The 20,981-nt window shown below is 36.4% G+C and overlaps 1 protein-coding gene across 5 annotated transcripts in view; it reads left to right on the forward strand.

The window, feature by feature from the left end:
- Window positions 1-20,981, forward strand: part of NFIB (nuclear factor I B) — a 228,415-nt gene that overhangs the window by 194,178 nt on the left and 13,256 nt on the right. The window contains exons 9-11 of one of the 5 annotated variants that reach the window (XM_031449721.2): window positions 630-795; window positions 3,895-3,977; window positions 14,008-14,096. The exons of 1 other annotated variant lie outside the window; for it this stretch is intronic. In XM_031449721.2, coding sequence (XP_031305581.1) covers window positions 630-795; window positions 3,895-3,977; window positions 14,008-14,096 — 338 coding nt within the window. The remainder of the gene's footprint in view (window positions 1-629; window positions 796-3,894; window positions 3,978-14,007; window positions 14,097-20,981) is intronic. 3 more of the 5 variants (XM_010988175.3, XM_031449722.2, XM_031449724.2) reach the window with 3 other exon arrangements.

A 20,981-nucleotide genomic window follows, 5' to 3' on the forward strand; every position in this document is an offset into this window, starting at 1 on the left:
AAATCATCAAAAGTTTAGTGGAGATCCTGGAATATGAATTGCCTGATGTCTTTGAGTGCACCTGTATGTGAGCGAGAGCTAGAATTTTTGTGTGCAGGAGAATGAATGGCCCTTGACTCTAAATGATGGAGATTGTTGAGTCTGATACGTTTGGTCTCCTAGAAATTCTTGTCTTCCTTGTCTCAGTGCATCATCATGTAGGTAAAAATTGTGTTCTGAAAGCCAAAACTGACTCCTTGTAGAAAATGAAGAGCAGAAAAGAAGGAAACACCGGTTTAACTCTTACTAGCTCAGTAATGACTTCCGGTTTATCCTTGGGCTAAGCACTGAAGTCTCACTTGAGTTTTCTGTCCTACTAAATGGATCAGTTCTACCTGACTCTCTGGGGTGTTGTCAAGATGACTAAACCTATAGAAAGTGCTCTCAAGATGAAGACTTTCTTTTAAATGCTGCCTCTCCCCACTACTACTAACCACTGATGAGCCTCTCTGACTCAGATGGGAGAGGGCTGGTGCGGTGGTTACACACAGCGTGCAAGGTCCGCTCCGCCGAGTGTGCTGAGTGGAGCTGTTGGACAAGATGACTGCCTTTTGGATTGTTTCACCCGGCATTCTGTTTTTGTTTTGTAGCCTAACAGCAGTGGTCAAGTGGTAGGGAAAGTGCCTGGCCATTTCACTCCTGTCTTGGCACCCTCTCCCCATCCCAGTGCAGTGCGACCTGTGACCCTGACCATGACAGATACTAAACCCATCACTACATCCACTGAAGGTGAGGCAGCTTCACCTACAGCAACCAGTAAGTATTTCTGTAGGAAATGAGAAATGTCCATCAGAGGCGCCATTGGATATCTGATCCAAGGTGGAAAACACAGCAACGTTTCCAGCTACTGGACCAGATGGAGATTTCTCATTTATGTGGAACTTGCAGGCATGAATGTGGCCTGGCTCTCAAGCGCTCTCTCTTATCAAATTCCACTCAGCGCATCAGATTTGAAAAGGGAGAAGCTTCTTTGTTTGAGTAGATAACTCTGACAAAAATAACACGTCATGCCTGCTTGTTCAAGGTATACATCGAAAATGCACTAAATAACATAATGCAGCGTACAAGGTTTTTGTATCACCCAAAGAGAGATTAGATAATTGTTAGTTATTGGAGCATTCCTGTAGAAATCAAGCCCCTTTGCAAGGCAGACTGACTCAATACCTCTGTAAGAAAATTGCATGTTTACATCACTGTAGGTTATGTCATTGTGAGAAACAGTCACCCAGTGTTGGGTGAAGAAAACATTTCAAAGCTTAGTGTTAGGCACATGTAAGCTACCTGCACCTCTGCTGCCTGCAACTTTTTTAAAAGATTTTTTTGATTATTTAGCCTGTCATGCTACGTCAGGTATTAGGTTTTTAGCATGACCATAACATTTTAAATGTCAGAGATGTAGCAGTGAATTTGCATAGCACATCCCGGTAACCCAGATGATTGCTTTGCTTCTTTGTTTAGAGTACTCTAAGTACACAAGGAATTATTACTCATTTTTTCAGTTGGCTTCACCCAAACTGCCAGCTTTCTAGAGCTGGAGCTGGTGTGCCCAGATTGGTAAAGTGGAGTGCATGAAGTTTCAGTCAAGAAGGATTAGCATATTTCTTGTCAGTGATACTTACATCTTAAATCCAGAGCTTCAGCTTTCTTTTTTTAGAGCAAGAAAATCCTCGTGCTCTGGAAATTCCTGTGTAAAATTACAGAATAAGAGGCACCCATGGCTCTTTCTTTCTTGGCCATTGGAAAGATGCTCTATTTTGTGTGTGGCTTCTGAAAGACTAGGAAGGAACCCTGTAAGGAAAATGGACAATATTTTGAGTGTACAGTGAATTCAGCATTTCCTCCTCAAAATTCATGAGGCCCCATTGACTAATGAAATCATATAACCTTGTAATTCCCATCCATGATCATTATTGCTTAGTAACTGTTTTGTGGGGAGCTGGCCCTCCACTAGTGAATGCTTCCCTGAATGCACAGATGGATGAGACCTGGTCAAGGAAGATGAAAAATTCTTTTGTTCTATGGGTTAGCTATGTATATTACAGTCACTAAAATACTACATCCAAACTTTGAAAGTCGATGTCTTAGCATCTTTGAGCAAACAAGTCAGCAATTTAAATAAAAGCAAATTCATAAACAAAGATTTTTTTTTAAGTAGTTGAAAGTTCCAGAAACTTCTGGTACCTACTCTTAGAGTGACAGAAATAGATGAGATTCGAGGGAAGATCAGACCGAAAGGATCACTGCTCACTTATGGGAGCACTGGCAGCCAGTTTGTTAACGAATTGTTCTTATACTCACACACAGGTTGATCCAAAAGAGATCTAGCTGACTAATAAAGTCATAAAATATTCAAAAGGACCATCTTGGTTGTATAATGATGGCTGCACCAGTTCAATTTCCACTCCTGCATAAAAGCAATATAGTGAGTCATGTTCCTTTCCTATAAACAGAGTTATAGCTGCAGCTCCCTCAGCACTGCTGATAATGAGAAACTGGTCCTTGAATTGGTAAGTCAGTAAAATTAAAGCAAATACAGAGGCCAAGGAAACCTCTTTCTCATGGTTGAAAAGAAAGAGCAGCACATACTTGGTGCCCAGCCTGAGGGCGAGGCTCTTCCCCTGAGGTCTGGGGATCGGACAGGGGCCACTGGCTGCTGTGGCTACCTGTGCCTGCGCCCTTTATTCAGGAATAATTAAAAGTTGAATTGTGAACATCTTCACTGTTTTAAAAAGTGGACCTTAGAAAGCCTGAGTGAATCAAATGAACATGGCAGAATTAATGTATTGGTTTTTTTAAAAAAGCCTTTTACAAATTAATGTTTGGATTCCTCATTCATCTGATGGTTTTAAACCAAATATTTTAGCTTTCTGCTGACCTCTAAATGTAACAAAAACAGTGAAAAATTAGTTTTTTTGTTTATTCCCACATGGAACCATGGGATTGCTTAGTACTGAGAAGATACATTCATCCTTTCCTTGTGAAAAGAAATAAAAGTCTTTAGGCCTAGGGAGATGTTTTCTTTGGAAAATTCCAAAAAGTACCTGTACAAAAAATACTTGCAAGGTGAGACCACAATAATTTAAGGAGTATTTACCATATGTACTTGCTACCTGGTGGCCAAGTATTTAAAAGGTGTCATCAACTCCCTTCATGGACCAATCACACAAAAAATAAATTTTTGTGCTTCTGGAAAAGAATTTTTTTTCAAAAATATTTCTAACAAACTTAAGGTCATTTTCACATATAAAATACTGAGCAAGTTCATTCTATATGATATAATAAAAATAACCCTCTCTGTCACGTTCCTAATACTGGGTTTTCGTTTTAGTAAGACTTTGCAGGAAGACATTTTTCATCCTGTAGCTTGATGAGGCACAGCTGCTTCAGTACCATCATTAAAAACTGCCACTGTTTCCTGACAAACTTTCAGTCTGCTTTTACATTTAGAATCACAGACCATCATTGGTTATCCCATTATTAGACCACTAGTATCTGGTAAAAAGATTCCTCTATGAAAGGACCCTTCTCTTTAGCCCACCCTTGGTACTACTGCCAGACTGTAGCCAGAGCATGTAAGTGTGAGATGCCCACACCGAAGGAGGGGAGATGGTTTACTTGGACCCATTTTTGGGGAGGGGGATAAACCAGTTAGCTTGAGGCCAGCTATCATTTCTTTTAGATCAGTTGGTATTCACTCAGACAGAAGGGAAGAAAAATAGAGACACCTTTTTTTTTTTTTTTTTTTTTTTTTTTTGGTTGCAAGTCCCACTTCTCTCTGGGTTTCTTTTACATGGACAGGGTGTTCATTTTGATAGTTCACAATTTTTATCTTTGTTTTTGTTCTTCCTTAATCAGCCTACACAGCCTCAGGCACATCTCAAGCCAATCGATATGTGGGACTAAGCCCAAGAGACCCATCCTTCCTACATCAGCAACAGGTGGGCAAGTTTCCCCCAGGTGTGATGGTGTAGCCACGCTTTTGCATTGGTGCTGTTCTCCATGCTGCCTCTCAGATCTGGACTCAGAACGGGGCTCACGGGGCTTCTGAGAGCGAAATTGATCGTTTCATTCTCCAAAATATTTTCTCATTTATCCTTTGTTTCTTGCCTCTCTAAACAGGGTTTCTCAAACTGGCTCAAGACTTCTTCCATCTCTGTAGCATATATTGATAACATCCATGAATAGTGTTTCAGCCAAAGAGTATGTTTTTCTCAGCCTTACTGGCTATCGAGAACTCCCTAGCCTATAGCTTCCAAAGACAAAAATGGTAAACCGATTTAAAAGTCAATTAGCACAGAAACACTCCACAGTTTGTGCTTTTTTAGCTCTTTTACATTTTCCAGATGTTTTACTCCTCATTTTGGTACTTTAGTCTAAGAAGACGAGTTATGAAGCTAAAATCTCAGGCGATGCATTCTTTCTTTTTTAATAGGTTCAAATTGGTTTACTGATTTCAGATGTGATAAAACACTTTTTTTGGTTCTGCTTTCTTACATCATTTATGTTTCAAGGAGCATTTTAAATTTCACATCTCATTAATGCTGTAAATTTAATGCAAATGAAGTGTTTACCCAAACTGTGAACACATACAGCCAGGATTAATGGTGGCTTATAAACAAATTAGCCACAGTCAAAAGCATGGACCATACAAATACAGAAATCCCACGATTCTAGTTAACAGGATGACAGAAATAATTCTCAGCACTTCAGAATTTAAATATGTTTTATGATGCATATGTTTGCTGCTCTCAAGTTTTGATAGCAGAGCAGTTTGAAATTAACAGTGTGCAAAATATTACGTAGGCAAAAGTAGTCTATAGTGAGTCGGAGAGGGCTGGTATGAACTAACTTGCTCTTCACTTCTAAGTCGTGTGTGCAAATGTGTGAGTTTTCACAGCTGTAATTAGCCTGCACCGGTACCCACATTAGCTTCTTTTGTTCTAGATCTGTCCACCTCGTTTTATCAACCCTGTCTGTGCCTTGTGCTGAATTTCCGAATCCTGCCCAGTTGCAGGCCAAGGTGGCAGACCGCTTATATTAAAGGTCACCACACGCAGAGTTCAGAGAAAATCATAAAGATGATAGCTGATTCAAGATACTTTACATTTTGCCAGGTCTAGAAAATAAGAAGCAAAACAAAGCAAGAGTGAGAACTAACTCAAAACATCTGTACACAGTTCTGAAAATACCAAATAATAATTAGTGGTTTTGCCAGCCATTGGCTTTTTAACATAATTTTCTGAAATGTTGCCTTTTTTCACCTCTGAAATTGCTATAATATGAAATGTGCTATGATTGCTATAATATGGTTCTATTTGACAAATGTCTGTGTTCATTGTGTGTTTTAAAAACACATGCAGGATTTATAGGTTTAGAAACTTGTTCTCCTACAAATCCTTCCACGCACTTTCAGACATATTCTTGTCGGGGGATTTGCTTTATTCTTTATGACGTGTCTCTGGTTTTCAGTTAGTTTTTAATTCATAGAATTGTGCTTCCATTATTTAAACCTTTTGCCCCAAACATATTTAGAATATTACAACCACTTTGATATATTTAGGAGCAATCTTCCCATCCCCCTGTCCTAACCTCTTGTAGCTTTAATTTTTTAAATGTATCACATAGGACTATCATTAGATCTTCATGTAACTATGCTCACAAAAGTTCATTATATAAAAGTTACCCCTCCTTTAACATAGCTAAGGATAAAACAAGAAAACTTAGCAAGCGTCAGGAAAATACTAGTCTTAATGTGGATAGAGTTTTGAGCACATTTTATTTTATATACACACACACACATGAGTTCCAAAACTATAAACAATTTTTTATCAAAGGCCTCCACTTGTTACTAAAGCAGACAATGTCAAGTGAAGGCCCCTTACACTATAAATAGAATTTGTTCAGTCAAATGTGGTTGATATTTATGGAATTTATATGTATTCCTTGGAAGAAAAAAATTATATAAGCTTCATAGCTAAAAAGATAATGTTCAGCTTTAGATACCATAAAGACATATAATTTGTCCTCTGTATAATGAAAGAATTGGTGCTACTTTTTGAATTAAAGCCCAGTATGCCAAGTTCATAGTAAGCTATGACTTGAGACATGCAAAAAATGAATGTATATGCATTCCACACTATACATGTAGTTTACTAAACTAAGGCTCTGGGTAAAAACTTCAAATTACTTTAATCCTTTCAGATTTTAAAAGAAGCCTAGAGACGAAGTTTTCTGTTTACTGTCCAGGAACAGAGGGACAGAAACAGTTTAAATGACTGCAGTAGAGTAGAGGTTATTCTTTCCTACAGCAGAAATGAGATTGATTTACTGTGTCCTTTCATTACTTTACAAAGATTTAAAAGAGACCACTCTTCTAGCAGCAGGTTTTAAATGCATTTGGTTTAAAGTACTCAGTGATGAATGAAAAGGAAAATCAAGGGGTACATGAAATAAAGGTAATCAATCATTTTATATTAGCTAGGAGAAATTCAAAATTAGAAAGGCAATGGTTTTAGTCTGAGAGAGTTCTTTTAAACATTCCCCATAGCCTTTAATATACATGACCCCTTAAGAATAAATATTGTCACCAGGTACATTCTTCAGTTTATTGGTGGCTGCTTTATAAAGATTTATCCTTTTAGGTTATGAAAAGTATTGATGTGCATTGTTGAGTGCTATTTTTTCTTAGAAAAGAACTTTAATAGAGCCTACATAAATTAGAGTTAACAATAAATTTAAGATTGGTGAATAATTTCGTGACTGTCTTATAAATAATCTTTCCGCAGAAGGACACCAAAGCAGAGCTTTCGATATTGTCATTTCTAACACACGAGGGTACTGGCTTCTTAAATTGAGATGGAAAAATATTAAAATTAACCCTGTACACCACTGGTAATACATTCATTTTGGCAAATCTGATTAGTAAAAGCATTTACTTTTATAACCATTAACTTGGTACACATGCAGTTATTATTAGTAATTAAACATTTCTGTGCTCTTTTTTCTAATAGTTATTACTGATTAATACTGGTTGCCAACTGCCTTGAAATCACAGATTTTTCTAACACGGGCATTTCCCTATCATTATAAATATGATATCTTATTTGAATCTAAAAACTAAAATCACATAATCATGAAGACTATTTCAAAAAGATTTGCTTAAATCAGTTATTTAATCCATTAAAAACAGTCCTCTCTAATTAGTCATGAGCATCAATTCGTGCCAGCCGATCAGGACTTTAAAATTTTCCTTTATTTCTTAACACAATCTTGAGTGTTGTTCAGGGTCTGGAACTGGATTGTCTTTGGAATGATTGGCTTATTTAATGCATCCACTGTTGGCACGGGGGGAACCTTAAAATCAGAACTTCAATTGGGACTTCATTCTTCTTTAACTTTTCTATTGGAAGGTGGTGTGGTGGCTTGAAGAACTGGTGGGTCTTGGGCAAACTGAACTCTTTAGTCTCTGCTGAGAAATGTCTTTTTATGATTTGGAACTTTTTCAGAAGTGCTTTCAAGGACCTCCTCTCTGGCTTAATAACTTCATAGAAATTGAATAAAATGTGGTGTTTCCTTTCCTTCTCACACTTCCTCAACACACTGTGCACATTTGTTATGATAGGCGAGGAAGAAATGACATTTCCCAAGTTTTGTCTCCCTGAGAATATGGAAATTATATAACAGAGGGTTGGGTGTTGCTTAGAAAATAGAGAAGTCATTTTATAATCCAATTTAACAACTGTAGTATAAATGGCGACTGTGAGACAGCTTACCTGAATTAGCACCAATTTCTTATCAGATCAGCCTCATAATGAATTTGCTAAATTGCAGGCCTTCTTTCTTCGTTGTCATAGAAAGTTTGATGATCTATAAGGGCCTGGTTAATTTGATTATCACCATTATCCTTGAGTGTAAGGTCGTAATAAAAGTATAAATCCTTACTATTATACATCAATACAACATACATATAAAACACATTGCAAGATGGAGATGAAAGTTTATAGCTAATAACTTTCTTGTTTGGAAATAAAAGATTACTGCTCGAACCAGCTATTGAAGTGCATAGTAACCTTCAATATAGATTTGAGATTTGAGATGGAGTAAATGGGAGGTTATTTTTGCCTTCCCTGAGACAGCAAAGTCAAAGTAAGCTCGAGTTTTTAAGCTATAAGGCTTATTTTCATAATCTCAAAATTAGAATCTCCTGACCGTATATGCTGCTTATATTTAGAGCTAATGAATAAATGGCCTGATCAACTCAAGTCCTTGCATTACGTATCACAGTTGCATGGATTTTATTGGTGCCTGAGCTTCCGCATGTTACATCTCTTGCATGACTGCATAATGCTATTATTTCAATTTCAATCACTGGGCTACTTTATACCAAAATATTTTCAACACTTTTCTTGATGTAATTCCGAAACTAGAATTTGAACAGACTTCACGTTGCATTGGAAATTTCTCTTATAGCAGATGGTCTTTTAAAGACTTTGCCTTTGTAGGATTTTTTTTTTAATCAAAGATAGTAATTGAAATCTCTTTATAATATTTGTCCTGACAAGTAGCAAAGCCAGATCTAGGTACATTAAAACAGCTGGAAAGGTAGTCTTTTATTAAAGGCAAGCAATTGAAAGGACACAAGCAGACTATCAACAAACTTTTCAATAAAGTCAGGAAGCAGCCTATCAACACTTGGGCTGTTCTTATTGTGTCTGTTATCATAATTGACAGCCTGACGCAAAACCCCATCACGTGACTTCTGGGTAGGTATGTAAATGGATAAGAGGTCACTTTTCACATATGCTAGCTGGAAAGGAAACACATTTAAAGGAAGTTTCAGTCAAAATAATGTTGAGCTCTTTGGTTAGTTCTTAAATTAAAAAAAAAAAAACCTTCCAAGGTCTGTCTTTTGTCATTCATTCATTCGTTCATTTGCTTACTTTTATTGCTTATCGGAGGCTAATATCCAGATAAATTATTCTACTAGATAATACAAAGATAAAATTATGTTTACTGTAACCTTAAATTTTATCCAACAAAATCATAAGGGAAAAAAAACCATGTTCTTTTCTGAAAATTTTAACTTTAAAAGATCTCAGTGGAATCAGGGATATAACAAAGGAAATTCTGAAGAGTTATAAACATTTTAGCCTTAAATTTTCCTGAGCTGCACATGAAAACTTGAGTAGGAAAAGAACAAAGACAGGCCAACTGGTGTGGTGGGTGAGAAACAGGGAATAGGAGTCAGGAAGTGTGGTTTAGTGTTGACATGACAGACCATGTCTAACCTGGGAGAAGCCCTTTAACTTTTCTGTCCTGTAGCCTTATCTTGGAAAGGAAAATGAAGAGGCTGAAGGGCTCCATCTCCATGTCCCCTGGAAACCTTAAATTTTACAGGTTAAATTAGCCTCCATTTAAAAACAAACAAACAAAAAACTTTTATTTTCTGATACTTATAATTAATGGTCAGTAATGTTTATTTAGTTCATGAACAATGTGTATCCATTTAGCTTCATTCTACTGTGTTTATTAAATTATACATCAAGAAGCATGGGCTTCAGAAATTGCTATTAGAAGTAACTTGAAGGTACCAGGATGACCTTGAATATCTTTTATTTTTATATGTTTCTATGTCCCACATATATCCCAGTTTTATCTTGACCGTTTTGCTTGTTCAGTAAGGCTACATTTTACTCATTCAGAGGCCCTTTTACTTGCTCTCTGGCAGATAATTTAATAATATAAAAATTCACTAATCTAAGAGGTAAGGGGGAAGTATGAATATTGAAGGATTACTCTTTTTAAGCACCCCACCCCCAAAAGCACCTCCACTCCCCAAAAATCTATTTCCTTGGGGCTAGCTGGAGAAATGAAGAAACCGAGGAGAACATAAACCATACCTTCTAAGATATTCCCTTGAGGGTCACTGTTAGCTTTAATTAAAAAAAGACAAGTGAAAAGATGCATTTATTTGCCTGTGTTGATTTTTCTGTTTACGGTTTAATGGTTTCTTGGTTCCAGTGAGAGCCGTTGTCATCATAGGGGACTGTTAGTACATCAGCCTGTTTGCTAAGTCTAGCAAAGTAGAACATTTTCTTACCTTCCTTCTTTTGTTCCCAAAGCTAATTACTCAGCATTTAACAAAAGCCCCAGTTTATAACAATGGAGGCCCAGCATGTGAATAAACAAACCCTTATTCTGAAATCAAAGACAATGTTGATTCTACTCGCAAGAATATTTGAGTGTAGTGTAGGCATCCATGATCCAAATCTTAGGTATCTCCCCTTAGGCAGATTTTTGAGGGAAACTAGGTGGTCCCCATCCTTGTTTTTCTGAAGCAATCTCACTTGAGTTGGGCCAGGAACAAGGATCTCATTCCAGAAAGTTTATGGAACCTCATCCTAAGAACATACACAGTAAAAACTTTACCTTCATTTCTTTCTCAGGCGTTTGGGCCTTTTCAGTCTCACCCCTTCACTCATAGCTTTTTTGAAGGAGAATCTTACCTTCCTTACTTCACCTTCTGTTTGCTTTTGTAATTCTGGGCATAACTGTTTTAATATAAAATTTATCTAAATTTTCTAGATAACCTAATTTCATGTTGGTAGGTGCATATACATTAAAGAATTAAAATTATTTGTATGTGTGCATTTCCATAAGGAGATGCGTATGATCAGGTCTGTCAAGGAGTCTACACTGTTGGAAATGTAAAACTTGCTATAAACACGCAACTTTAACAAACTAAATTTCTAAACTAATTTGCCTGTGGTGTTTTAAATTTGATTACTATGGGGAGAAAAAAGTAATTTCCTGTTTTTTGAAGGAAAATACTTGGAAAAATCACTAGAACATTATTTAAGCTTTATAGAAAAAAGTCATATAACTGAAAGGCATGTATGTATGCACTTCCTAAAAGTCAGAGGTCTTAAATTTAATTTTAAAAAATTGATAGCTAAATTATGTAACAGTGACTCTCTTATAGGACAGAAATTAAGGAATCAACCCTAACCTCAAATAAGATTATCACCTATTATTTTAAACATTTAAAGCCTAATGTAAAGTCCTTTTTTGTCAGGAGCTCTAAATTATACTAATACCAAGAATATTTAACATGTCCCAACGAGAAGCTTAAATACACCTAATATTAACCTTTCATCATCTCAGAATCTGTTCAAAATTAGCTGAGTTGGGACTATCTTATTCAAACAAGAATCTTAGGAATTGATTTTATTAGGAGTTAGTGTCATGGAAATCCTCAATGAATAGAGAGTTTCTATTTTAAATTATTTATTGTTTCCCCCACCCACACCATCACCTTTAAAGTTTCACTTAATCAGGAGGTTTATTAATTATTAATTCAAAGATACTTTATGCAAAAGAAGGTTAATTATTAAATAATAAAAAAACATGAACAGAGATTCTTGTTCAACTCATCTGGTTTAAGTAAGTATAACGTAAGCAGGGATAAGTATGTCTCCTCAGAAGTTTTTGGAAATTTTTTGGGTGGTGGGGGTAATTAGGTTTATTTATTTATTTATTCATGTATTAACAGAGGTAGTGAGGATTGAACCCAGGACCTCGTGCATGCTTAGCACGCGCTCTACCACTGACGTCTGTCCTCCCACCTTGGAACTACTGTTAATGCTAGTCTGCAGTCTAAATAGCTGAATAAATTTAAATTATATTTTACATTTTCAGTAACTGAATGGAAATTAATTCAATGCTAATTAATATCCTACCAGTTTCTTTGGCATTTAGATTATCGCTTAGTATATTCAGTGATCATTTTTTATATATTTAAGCATAATTTTCTGTTTGGGAGAAAATACTTCTGTTACATGTATCTTAAGTGTTTGAAAATGAGTAGCTGTAATCACGTTTAATCCCTTTGAGACTATGATTAAGAAGAAAATGTCTAAAAATGTTTTGATTTTAAGTGTTCAACAGGTGACCAAAGACACCCCACTTGACATTTTGGGGGGATGATAAATAAGCAAAAAATTAGCAAAATGAACAACAGGAAACTAACTGATTTACATATGCATTCTTCAAGGAGACAACAGGGTTCCCAGTTGTCTGTGAGATATTTAGGTGCACCTGGCTTTGTGAAAGTATCTTCTCTTTCTGAAAACTTCTCCAGTCTAACCTGAGAGGCTCACAGAAACTAATCTGAAATTAATAGTTAGCACAATTAACATGAGCTCTGCCTAAACATACTCCTCCCTTCTTCAGAATGTTTAATTGACCCAAGATGAGGACTAGAGCAGAATCTGTGAGTGGTCCTCAAGGTCACCTTTATACAAAGCCAAGCTTCTTGAACTGTTTTTAGATTGTATTCATAGTATTGCTTGAAAAAAATATATATTTTGAAGGAGAGAACTGACTACTGTTACTGAAAAAAAAATTCAGATTGCCCCATCACATTATCTGATTAGGTGATCCGTTTTGAGCACTTTTTAAAAATCTTGCCATAAAATGTTGTCCCTTGATTTAAAACTAATCAAGCATACATTTTTCTCCTTTGCACATATTAAAGTCCATTTTAGGAATTTTTTTTTTCTAATTTAACTTTTTTTACTGATTTATGGCTTCTTTATGACATAGCTCCTGAGCAAAATCTGCGTATCTTTCACTCCGTTTTTCTGTCTACATTAAGGGGAACTTTTCAGCTCTTTAATAATTGTTCAATTAATTTTCAGTTCTTTAATGTATAAAATTACTGCTAACTGAAATATCAATATAATTAAAATACATGATCTGGAAATTTTAGATGGCATTTTTAGAACCTCATAGTTCTGTAGAAAAATGAACGAAAACAGTGATTCTGAAACTCTAGAATCACTGCTGCGTAGAGTAGAGAGACACCAGAGAGTCTAAAAGGAGAAGATTGTTCATAGCCAGGTTTTTGTTTTTAGCCATAACGTTATCAGAAAGGATTAAAATAATTTATCATAAGTTTTAAGGGACTTTGGCTCCCATCATCATCTTCTAGAAATTCTTACTGAAAAGCAGCAGAAGTTTAGTGGATTGTTGTGAATAAGTCATCTTTTCAGTGCAAGATACAGTTAATTTACAGCATAGCTATCTACAGATTAAAAACCATGGTTTTCTAGGGTTTTTTCCTCCCCTCAAAGCCAGATAAGTTTACTTTCTTAAGCATAAAAATAAGCAATATATCTTTTCAATAAATCTGCTAGCACTGTAGGGCAGCTGTTAACCAAACAGAGCTGGATAGGGTTACTGGAACAACCTCTGAAGGGCAGAGCTGATGATTTGGAGATCTGGGAAGAATTTGTTTCAGCTTGTATTCAGTGCATTCCTCACTCTATTCAGATGTGGTAAAGTATTTCAAATGCCATTACTCTGAGTTTAAAATAAAAGTGGAAACTCTCATCAGCTCTTTCTGAAAAAGGTGCCACTTTGAGTAAAACAAAATTAGCAACCATCTAAAACTGAGTACCTTGATACGTCTAAACAGAAGTTAGGGAGAATGTTTATAAGGTGGGGCCTTTCTCCTCTAAACTGCATGTCTTCTGTGTTTTGCAAACTGCATGCTTAAAGTTGTTGATTATTTTACTCGGTGCAGATTATTTGGTATGTTACATATTTTAAACAGCTTTTTTATTTTCTTTCTAAAATATATCTCTCAATTGAACATTAACGTTTGCTTTTATTTCAGCTCATTTTGTAGTCTAATTAATGTCTAATTGTTATGTTCTAAGCACTCAGTTCTCTTGTATGCTTTAATTAATAGAGAGGCATATTGCAATAGCTTTTTCTGAAAAAGAGTCTAGGAATTTTGCTTTTCAGAGTAAGGTTTTCTTTTGCTTTTTTTTTTTTTCTTTAAGTTGCCTCTTGGGAAAATAAGGGTTAATGCCATGTACAGTACTAGTTTGCATGTGTTCATTTAAATACTAAAAACTGTAGTACTGCTCGATCCATATCTGACTGCTAGGTTTCAATTGACAGCTGAGGATTTGTGACTGGACCATGAATCAAAACGGCAGGCATTTATACCCCAGTACCAGTGAGGATACATTGGGAATTACTTGGCAAAGGTAACATTTTAATTATTTCCAACCCTACACTTACACCTAAAAATTACATGAGCTATAGTGTTTGTTTTTAACTAGCTTTACAGAAAATATATGTTAAAAATTTAGTTGTTTTGACTATACTGTCCCTCTTTCCCTACCCTCCTCCTTTATTCCTTACTGAGATGCAACGTCAAATTAATTGGAGACTAGAGCGTATGCTAATTGGTGTTTGGAATTTTGAAGTACTGTCAAATGTTGTAAACAATTTATAATATTTGGGGGGGACGGGAGGGATTTGACACTTAGATTTTAGGACCTGAAAAATCAAATCACAGTTTTAGGGAAGATTTTTCAGCTCTCTGAGGATAAAGCATTGGATTTTCACGTTATAGATTCTTCTCACTTCAGCTCTTTTTCTTTGCTGTTAACTTTAAGCTGTTTTATTCATTTATTCCCCTGTTAGAGGGGGAAAGCTTAAAGAAAAATTTCAAATTAGTCAATTTAACTGTTATTAGTAGCACCCATAAGTTTTGGAGTGGGAAGATTGTTGGAATCAATAGCTAAAGAAAGAATTTGGTTTAAATACAGTTTTAAGTTCTGTTTGTACATTGATGTAAATCATTGAGAATTGACTTTATTTGGTTGGCTGAGCAAATCGTTCTCAAGCTTCATTTTCAAAACTACTTTTGATATTGTCACATGTACTGGTTTTAGAAAGTAAGTAGTGCTAATTCAGTTTCTTATGTATTATTTTAATAAAGAACAAATTATGTCAAACTGACACATTAAATAATTAAAATTTGTGGTATAATCATATGTAATAAGAGATACAAGTTTACCGAAGACAGTGAGATAGTCCCATAAGGAGTTCAACAGAAGTAGAGCCAACATAATTTTCTAACCCTGCTATGATGGTAATCCTCTCTTTACTGAAAGTACCCATGTGAGAAGTACATACTCAGATTTCAGCTGTAAAAGGGCTGCCCATCTCTGTGTTGCTTGATAGAAACTGCTCAAGAGTGAGTTTAAAGGAATTAAATTAATTAAATGTCCATTTTAACTTAGGCAAAAATTAAGGAAATTCGTTGGATTCTGTTTGAAAAACTTGCTGACTTCTTATTAATTCACTACCTGAAATGGATGCCCTATGACTTTTCCTCTTTTTAAAGATTGGTATAACAACATCCAACTTAAAATGTGTACATTTTTACATATTTTGATTTTTTCCCAGGGAGCTTATAGCATTCTTCTGTTTGGAAAAAAATTAAGTATGCACTTATCAAAAAGAAGATAAACTCAATGAAAGCATTTATGTAAATAGTCTTAATAAGTATTTAAAAATTAATTTGATTCAACTTGATAACACAATGTTTAGATATGATTTTATTTATCCTTGTATTCCGTGCTCTGTTGATGGACTGAATGACCGATTTCTACCTGCAAGCCTTACCTAAGTGTTTAGAAAAATTGCGTATCAGGTTAAGAGTACTTGTGCTTTTAAATGTGACTATAGCTGTGTGAACTTCCAAACCTGTGGATTGCTAATTGACATTTACTTATCTAAAATTGGATAGCACCGCTAAAGTACATATTAAAGCCAAGAAAGGATATAAATTATTGGAGATTTAAACTATAACTGCACCTAGTTCCTAGACATGTTGTGACTCAAAAATTGATATTTCAAAATTTGTAGATACTGACAGACATATGCAGAATAGATAAACAAGATTATACTGTATAGCACAGGGAAATGTACACAAGATCTTGTGGTAGCTCACAGCGAAAAAAATGTGACAATGAATATATGCATGTTCATGTATGACTGAAAATTGTGCTCTACACTGGAATTTGACACAACATTGTAAAATGACTGTAACTCAGTAAAAAATGTTAAAAAAAAAATTGATATCCCCAAAAGGAAAAGGTGAGCAGACAACGAATCTCCACCAAACACAGATATTGGAGTGATGACATTTAATGACTAAACTCAGTTTTCAGGAGAGCATTGTTCACTTTACAAGTCCCCTTTTTGGTGAGAAATTGGTGTGATAGTCAGTTTCAGGTCATAATAACTCAGGAAAAAATTCAGAATTCATTTAGTTAAGATTTTTTATTTTCCCTCTCAAAAATAATTTTTTATTGATTAGTGGATAATGATACCCAAAAAGGCTTCAAGTGCTTTAAAAAGGTAGCTCTTCGTCTGTTTCCTCCCCTCTTTCTCGTGATTCAGAAGGCACCAAATGGGTAACAGCAGGCGACACATCCGTTTGTTCCACAGGTATTTATTGACTCTCCGTGGTGGGCTGTCCCAAGCACTCTGACTGATACAGCCTGTCACAGTTCTGAAAATCTATGAATTACACAGTTTAGAAGAAATGTACTCAAAAGAGACAGCAGTTTGCTTTGTTTTGTTATAGTTTCAAAAACAGGCACCAGTGGCATCCATATTTGATAACACAAACAGTCCGGGTCTGTGGCCAGGACAACGTGTAATGCATTCATGGTTTGCAGTGTGTGCTCTGCGGTTATCTATGAAATGCAATCGCTTTTTGTTGTCGTTGTTTTTCTAGAAAGGCTGTTGAAAAAAGGAATCATGAATGTCTCTGGCACTACTTTTAAGGCAGACAACAGACATCTAAAATCTTCAGGGCAGTGGTCTGACTTTAAAACAATCTGAATACATGGAAACTACGTGAGAAACATAGATCTGTTCAACCAGAGAATTAAATAATTTGCCTTTGTCATAATGGAATGAAGGAAGTATCAGGTGATTGTGTGTGTGTGTGTGTGTGTGTGTGTGTGGTTGTTGCTTTTTGTTGTGAACAAAAGGTAATCCCTGGAGACGTTGTAGTAGGAAAGGACAAAGCAGAGAAGGTGTTTGGGTTTTGCTTTGTTTTGCTTTGCTTGTTGTTTGTTGCCATTACTCTCTTCGCATAAGCACTTGTGCGTGATCGCCCTGTTTTCTGCTCTGTGCTCGTCCCCCTGTAGAGGTGTTTCCACGTCAAATGCGGCTCCTTCTCCAGGACCGAGAATGGCAGTGCCGAGGGCGCTGCGCAAGTCTAATCAGAGCTGGGAGACTTCCTCCATCCTCCCCCACCCCCAGTGTATAAACATTCCCTTCAGAGCCGAAGCTGACTCCTCCGAAAAGTTTTCACAGACTTATTAGGTTGCAACCCTGAAGGTGTTTTGTTGTTTTGACCTTAGAGAATTTTGTGAGCCACTTGTGTGTGTGTGCACTTGTGTGTGTGTTGCTCGCATCTTGAAAATGTGAGTTTTTCTCTAACCCAAAGGTCAGGGACTGCAGTTAACCCCGAGTGAAATCCCCTGGTGGAGGACTCACTCGTGCTAGAGTCAGGAGGGGCTCAGCGCTTCGCAGGGTAATAGGTGATGAGTTGCTTATGCTGTTCATCAGGGTACTGTTGTGTCTGTACTTTGTCCTCTGATGTGGACAAATTACACTGTTACATATGTGAGTTATGTGGGTATAAACAAATACAGCCGTTAACTCCCTAACTGGCTTTCTTTCTTGAAACTATAGCCAGAACATAGCTTGTACTCTCAAAATATGAAAGAGCAATATAATTGAATGAAAAAGAAAGCCAAAGGACAGTCCAAGAATAATATAAACAGAAGTTATTTTAAAACGGTGGAGGGAGTGCTTTATGCAAAAGAGAAACTGGATTTATTGTTTCATTCCCTCTTCCCCTTCACCCCTTTCAAGGAAAGGCAAAGCCACAAGTGAGTGGCTGTATGTGTCTGATGGCTTCTATAAACATAGCAGCAGCCTTCAGATGGCTAAAATAAACACGTGCGTGTTACTGAAGGATATGTTTACACAAACCATTTGCTCAGCCTCTGAAATAATGAATAAATGAAGATTTTACTGAAATAATTGGAGGGATTTTTGTGTTTCTGCTGATGCCATAATTGAATGGCACCGAAGAGGCTTTTATCAGCTATTTTCCATGTTACATGTGTTAGCAGTTCCTTTCTGTGCGTTGAATACTTCATTCTGTAGTTACTTTACACATGTTTTTGTAAGAAATTGTCGTTTATTACTGCAATTCTAGAGAGTTGCTTGATTTCCCAGGAGAAATTTAGCAGCCTGTAAAGATTATTTGGATCTGGTTGGTCAGGAGAGGGCGGGCAGAAAGGGAGGAGTAATAGCGTTCGTTTCATCGTCTCACCCTGTTTGCCTAACACTCTCCTCAATCATGTACCATTTTCGTTGCTTTGTCCATAAAAGTCTTTTGATAAAATACACATCCTCACTGACTTCAGAATGACTGTTCAAACAACATAACTTTTCCTGTTGGGTTGCAAAATGTATGTTTGTATGTAAATATATGTATCTGTGTGTGCATGTATGCATATATGGTACATGTGTGTAAGTGTGTGTATATGCAGGTGTGTGTGTGTGTGGCACTCACATACATAAATATATGCATTTGTATGATAAGGTCGGTATGTGTCCTGGCTTTGGGTAATATTAAGAGTTAACTTGTATTTCCACATTATACTTAGACCATCCCTACGAATTCACTAGGTTAGCATTTCCTGCTTTCAGTTTGTTATCTTGACACATAACTACAGTACAACAGCTGGGTTGTTCTTGGAGTTCCTGGGGGGAGCTTTATTCTCAGAGTGCTGAATTTCCTTTTCAGCTGTCAGCTCTAAAGTGTGTTCAAAATGTTCAACTTTTTACACCATTCTGGGCCCCTAGCACCACTCTGGGACTACGATAGAAATGCTGATAAGGTGGATGAATGGAAGAATCCGGTTCAAGGAGGGGAAGAGCAAAAGCCAAAATTGCACAGGACCATCATTTGGTAACGGGGCTGCTAACTAGTGTTGCTCTTTGTGCTTGGAGATTCTCTTTAAAAGAATTGCTACCCTATCCTCATCAAAATGATTTGCACCTGTTATGCAATCAAAAATTAAAATGTGATCGTTCTTAAAAATGATCTGGATACGGTGTTCACACGCATGCAGTCTCTAATGTGGCTGTTGAACCACACGTTGGGATTTGTTGCAGTTTTGCCTAACTTTCTCCGTTTGTAAAGAAAGGTTTGCACAGCACGTTTCCTTTTTTATCTAGGAAACTCTTCAGAACACTTCCTAAGAAATTAATTGTATTCCAGCCAGACTTGCATGCTGCCATCCCACAGGAAATGGGTCAGCAATCCATTAAGATGCCATTAGATAATCTAATTTGGAACTTAATCTCTAAATTAACCATGCTCTATACTTGAAGCATACTTGAGAGAAAGAAAAAAAGTTTACGTTTGAATCGATAGGGGAGCCGAAGCGTGAAGAAGGCTGTTTGTTTTTTCTGTAGCTGTGGTCACGTCTCAAGCCGTCTGGTAACCAGGAGAAACCAGACATGATGTAATTCCAGATTGAACTTGAACTTCAGGGACTTAGGATAGGGGAACAATGGACCATAGGAATCAATAATGTCCATTTTCCACATGATTATGTTTGGAGCTTGAAGTTAACCTTTATGGGAGAAGCAGCAGGATGACCAAAATGGGATGACCCAGAGACAAGATGTTAGAGGAGAGAAAACAACTTTTTCCGCGATATTTTCTGAGCAGCACTGCAGATTCCAGCAGGATTAGAAAAGTTCCCGCTCTGCAGTAAACCGGTGGCCTGTTCAGAGCACTCTTTGTTCGCTTAGGTAGGACAAACTTAATCTTACGTTTCCTGTCAGATGATTTTTGGCCGCACTACGGGAGAGGGAGGAGCATGATGCAGAAAATTCCCAAACGTAAACCTTGCTGATTAACCCTTTGCAATGAAAGAAGTATATTAAACACCTACTTTACTGGAAGATGTTTTATGGAAAGTGCCGTATTTACATATGTATTACCGCCCTGAGAAATTAGCTCTGTCTGCGGCCAATGCACCGTATAATAACTTACCTTTTTGAGTTTCATGTTTGCTAGTGCTGTTGGTGGGTATATAGTGAATTTTCAGTCATGTTTACTTCGATAGCAAAGCATATGAATGAGTAAACATGATAAACATAATAACAAATTACAAAAGGAAGAAAAAGGCAGAGCCTATTTAAGTTCAAGAAATGGAAGAACACCAATTTTGAATATTTAGAAATTGCAGAAACTTACATTTATTCTCTCCTTTGTTAATCGTTTTATGGGAAGGAAGTTTTATTTTGTTTTTGGTTTGGATTTTTTTGCACAAGTGAACAGAGTAGCAGGCGTAACCTAAAAAACATGTTCTGTTCCTTAATCGTTTGTGATTTTATGCTTCGGAGTTCTGATGCAAATAAGTTCTTTCCTGTAGAGGTGAAATTGTGCAAATAACCCTGATTTTTGCTTTTAAGTGAAAATCTTTGGGGAAAAAAATCGCATTCTGCTTTTGCATAAAACTTACGTTTCTATTTGATTTAGTATGCCTTGGGTGATTTTCCCTAGTGAAAGGCACTATTTGGAAGCACTATTTCTGTAGAGAATTTTGTCTGCTGTTGAAGACTCACATATGCTAATAAGGGGAGTTGTAGCACTTGTAACAATAGCTCTGAAAAGGAGCCAGGGAGAGAGAGGAATAAGACCAGAGAAAGAGGATGGAAATCCACACGTAGGATTCTCCACTGTGGTGCAGTCTGTGGGAGGAGATCCAATCACTACTCTGAGCCTGGTAATTCTGTATTTTTTAATTGGCTAAAACCTCCCACAGCTACATAAATTGCTGTATACATATGCGTGTGTGTTTACTGTAATTTATTTACAGTTAGTCATCTTCGTAATATTTCTCTGTCTTCCATTTTTAGTTCTAAAACATGAAAAATACCGAACATAGTTGGTTTTTTTTTAAATTTTTGGCCTCTTTAGGAGAAGAGTATTTTTCTTACTTACGTCTAAAGTAAATATTTTAAGGAAATAA

The sequence above is a fragment of the Camelus dromedarius genome, chromosome 10 (assembly GCF_036321535.1).
Source record: "Camelus dromedarius isolate mCamDro1 chromosome 10, mCamDro1.pat, whole genome shotgun sequence".
Taxonomy (NCBI): Eukaryota; Metazoa; Chordata; class Mammalia; order Artiodactyla; family Camelidae; genus Camelus; species Camelus dromedarius.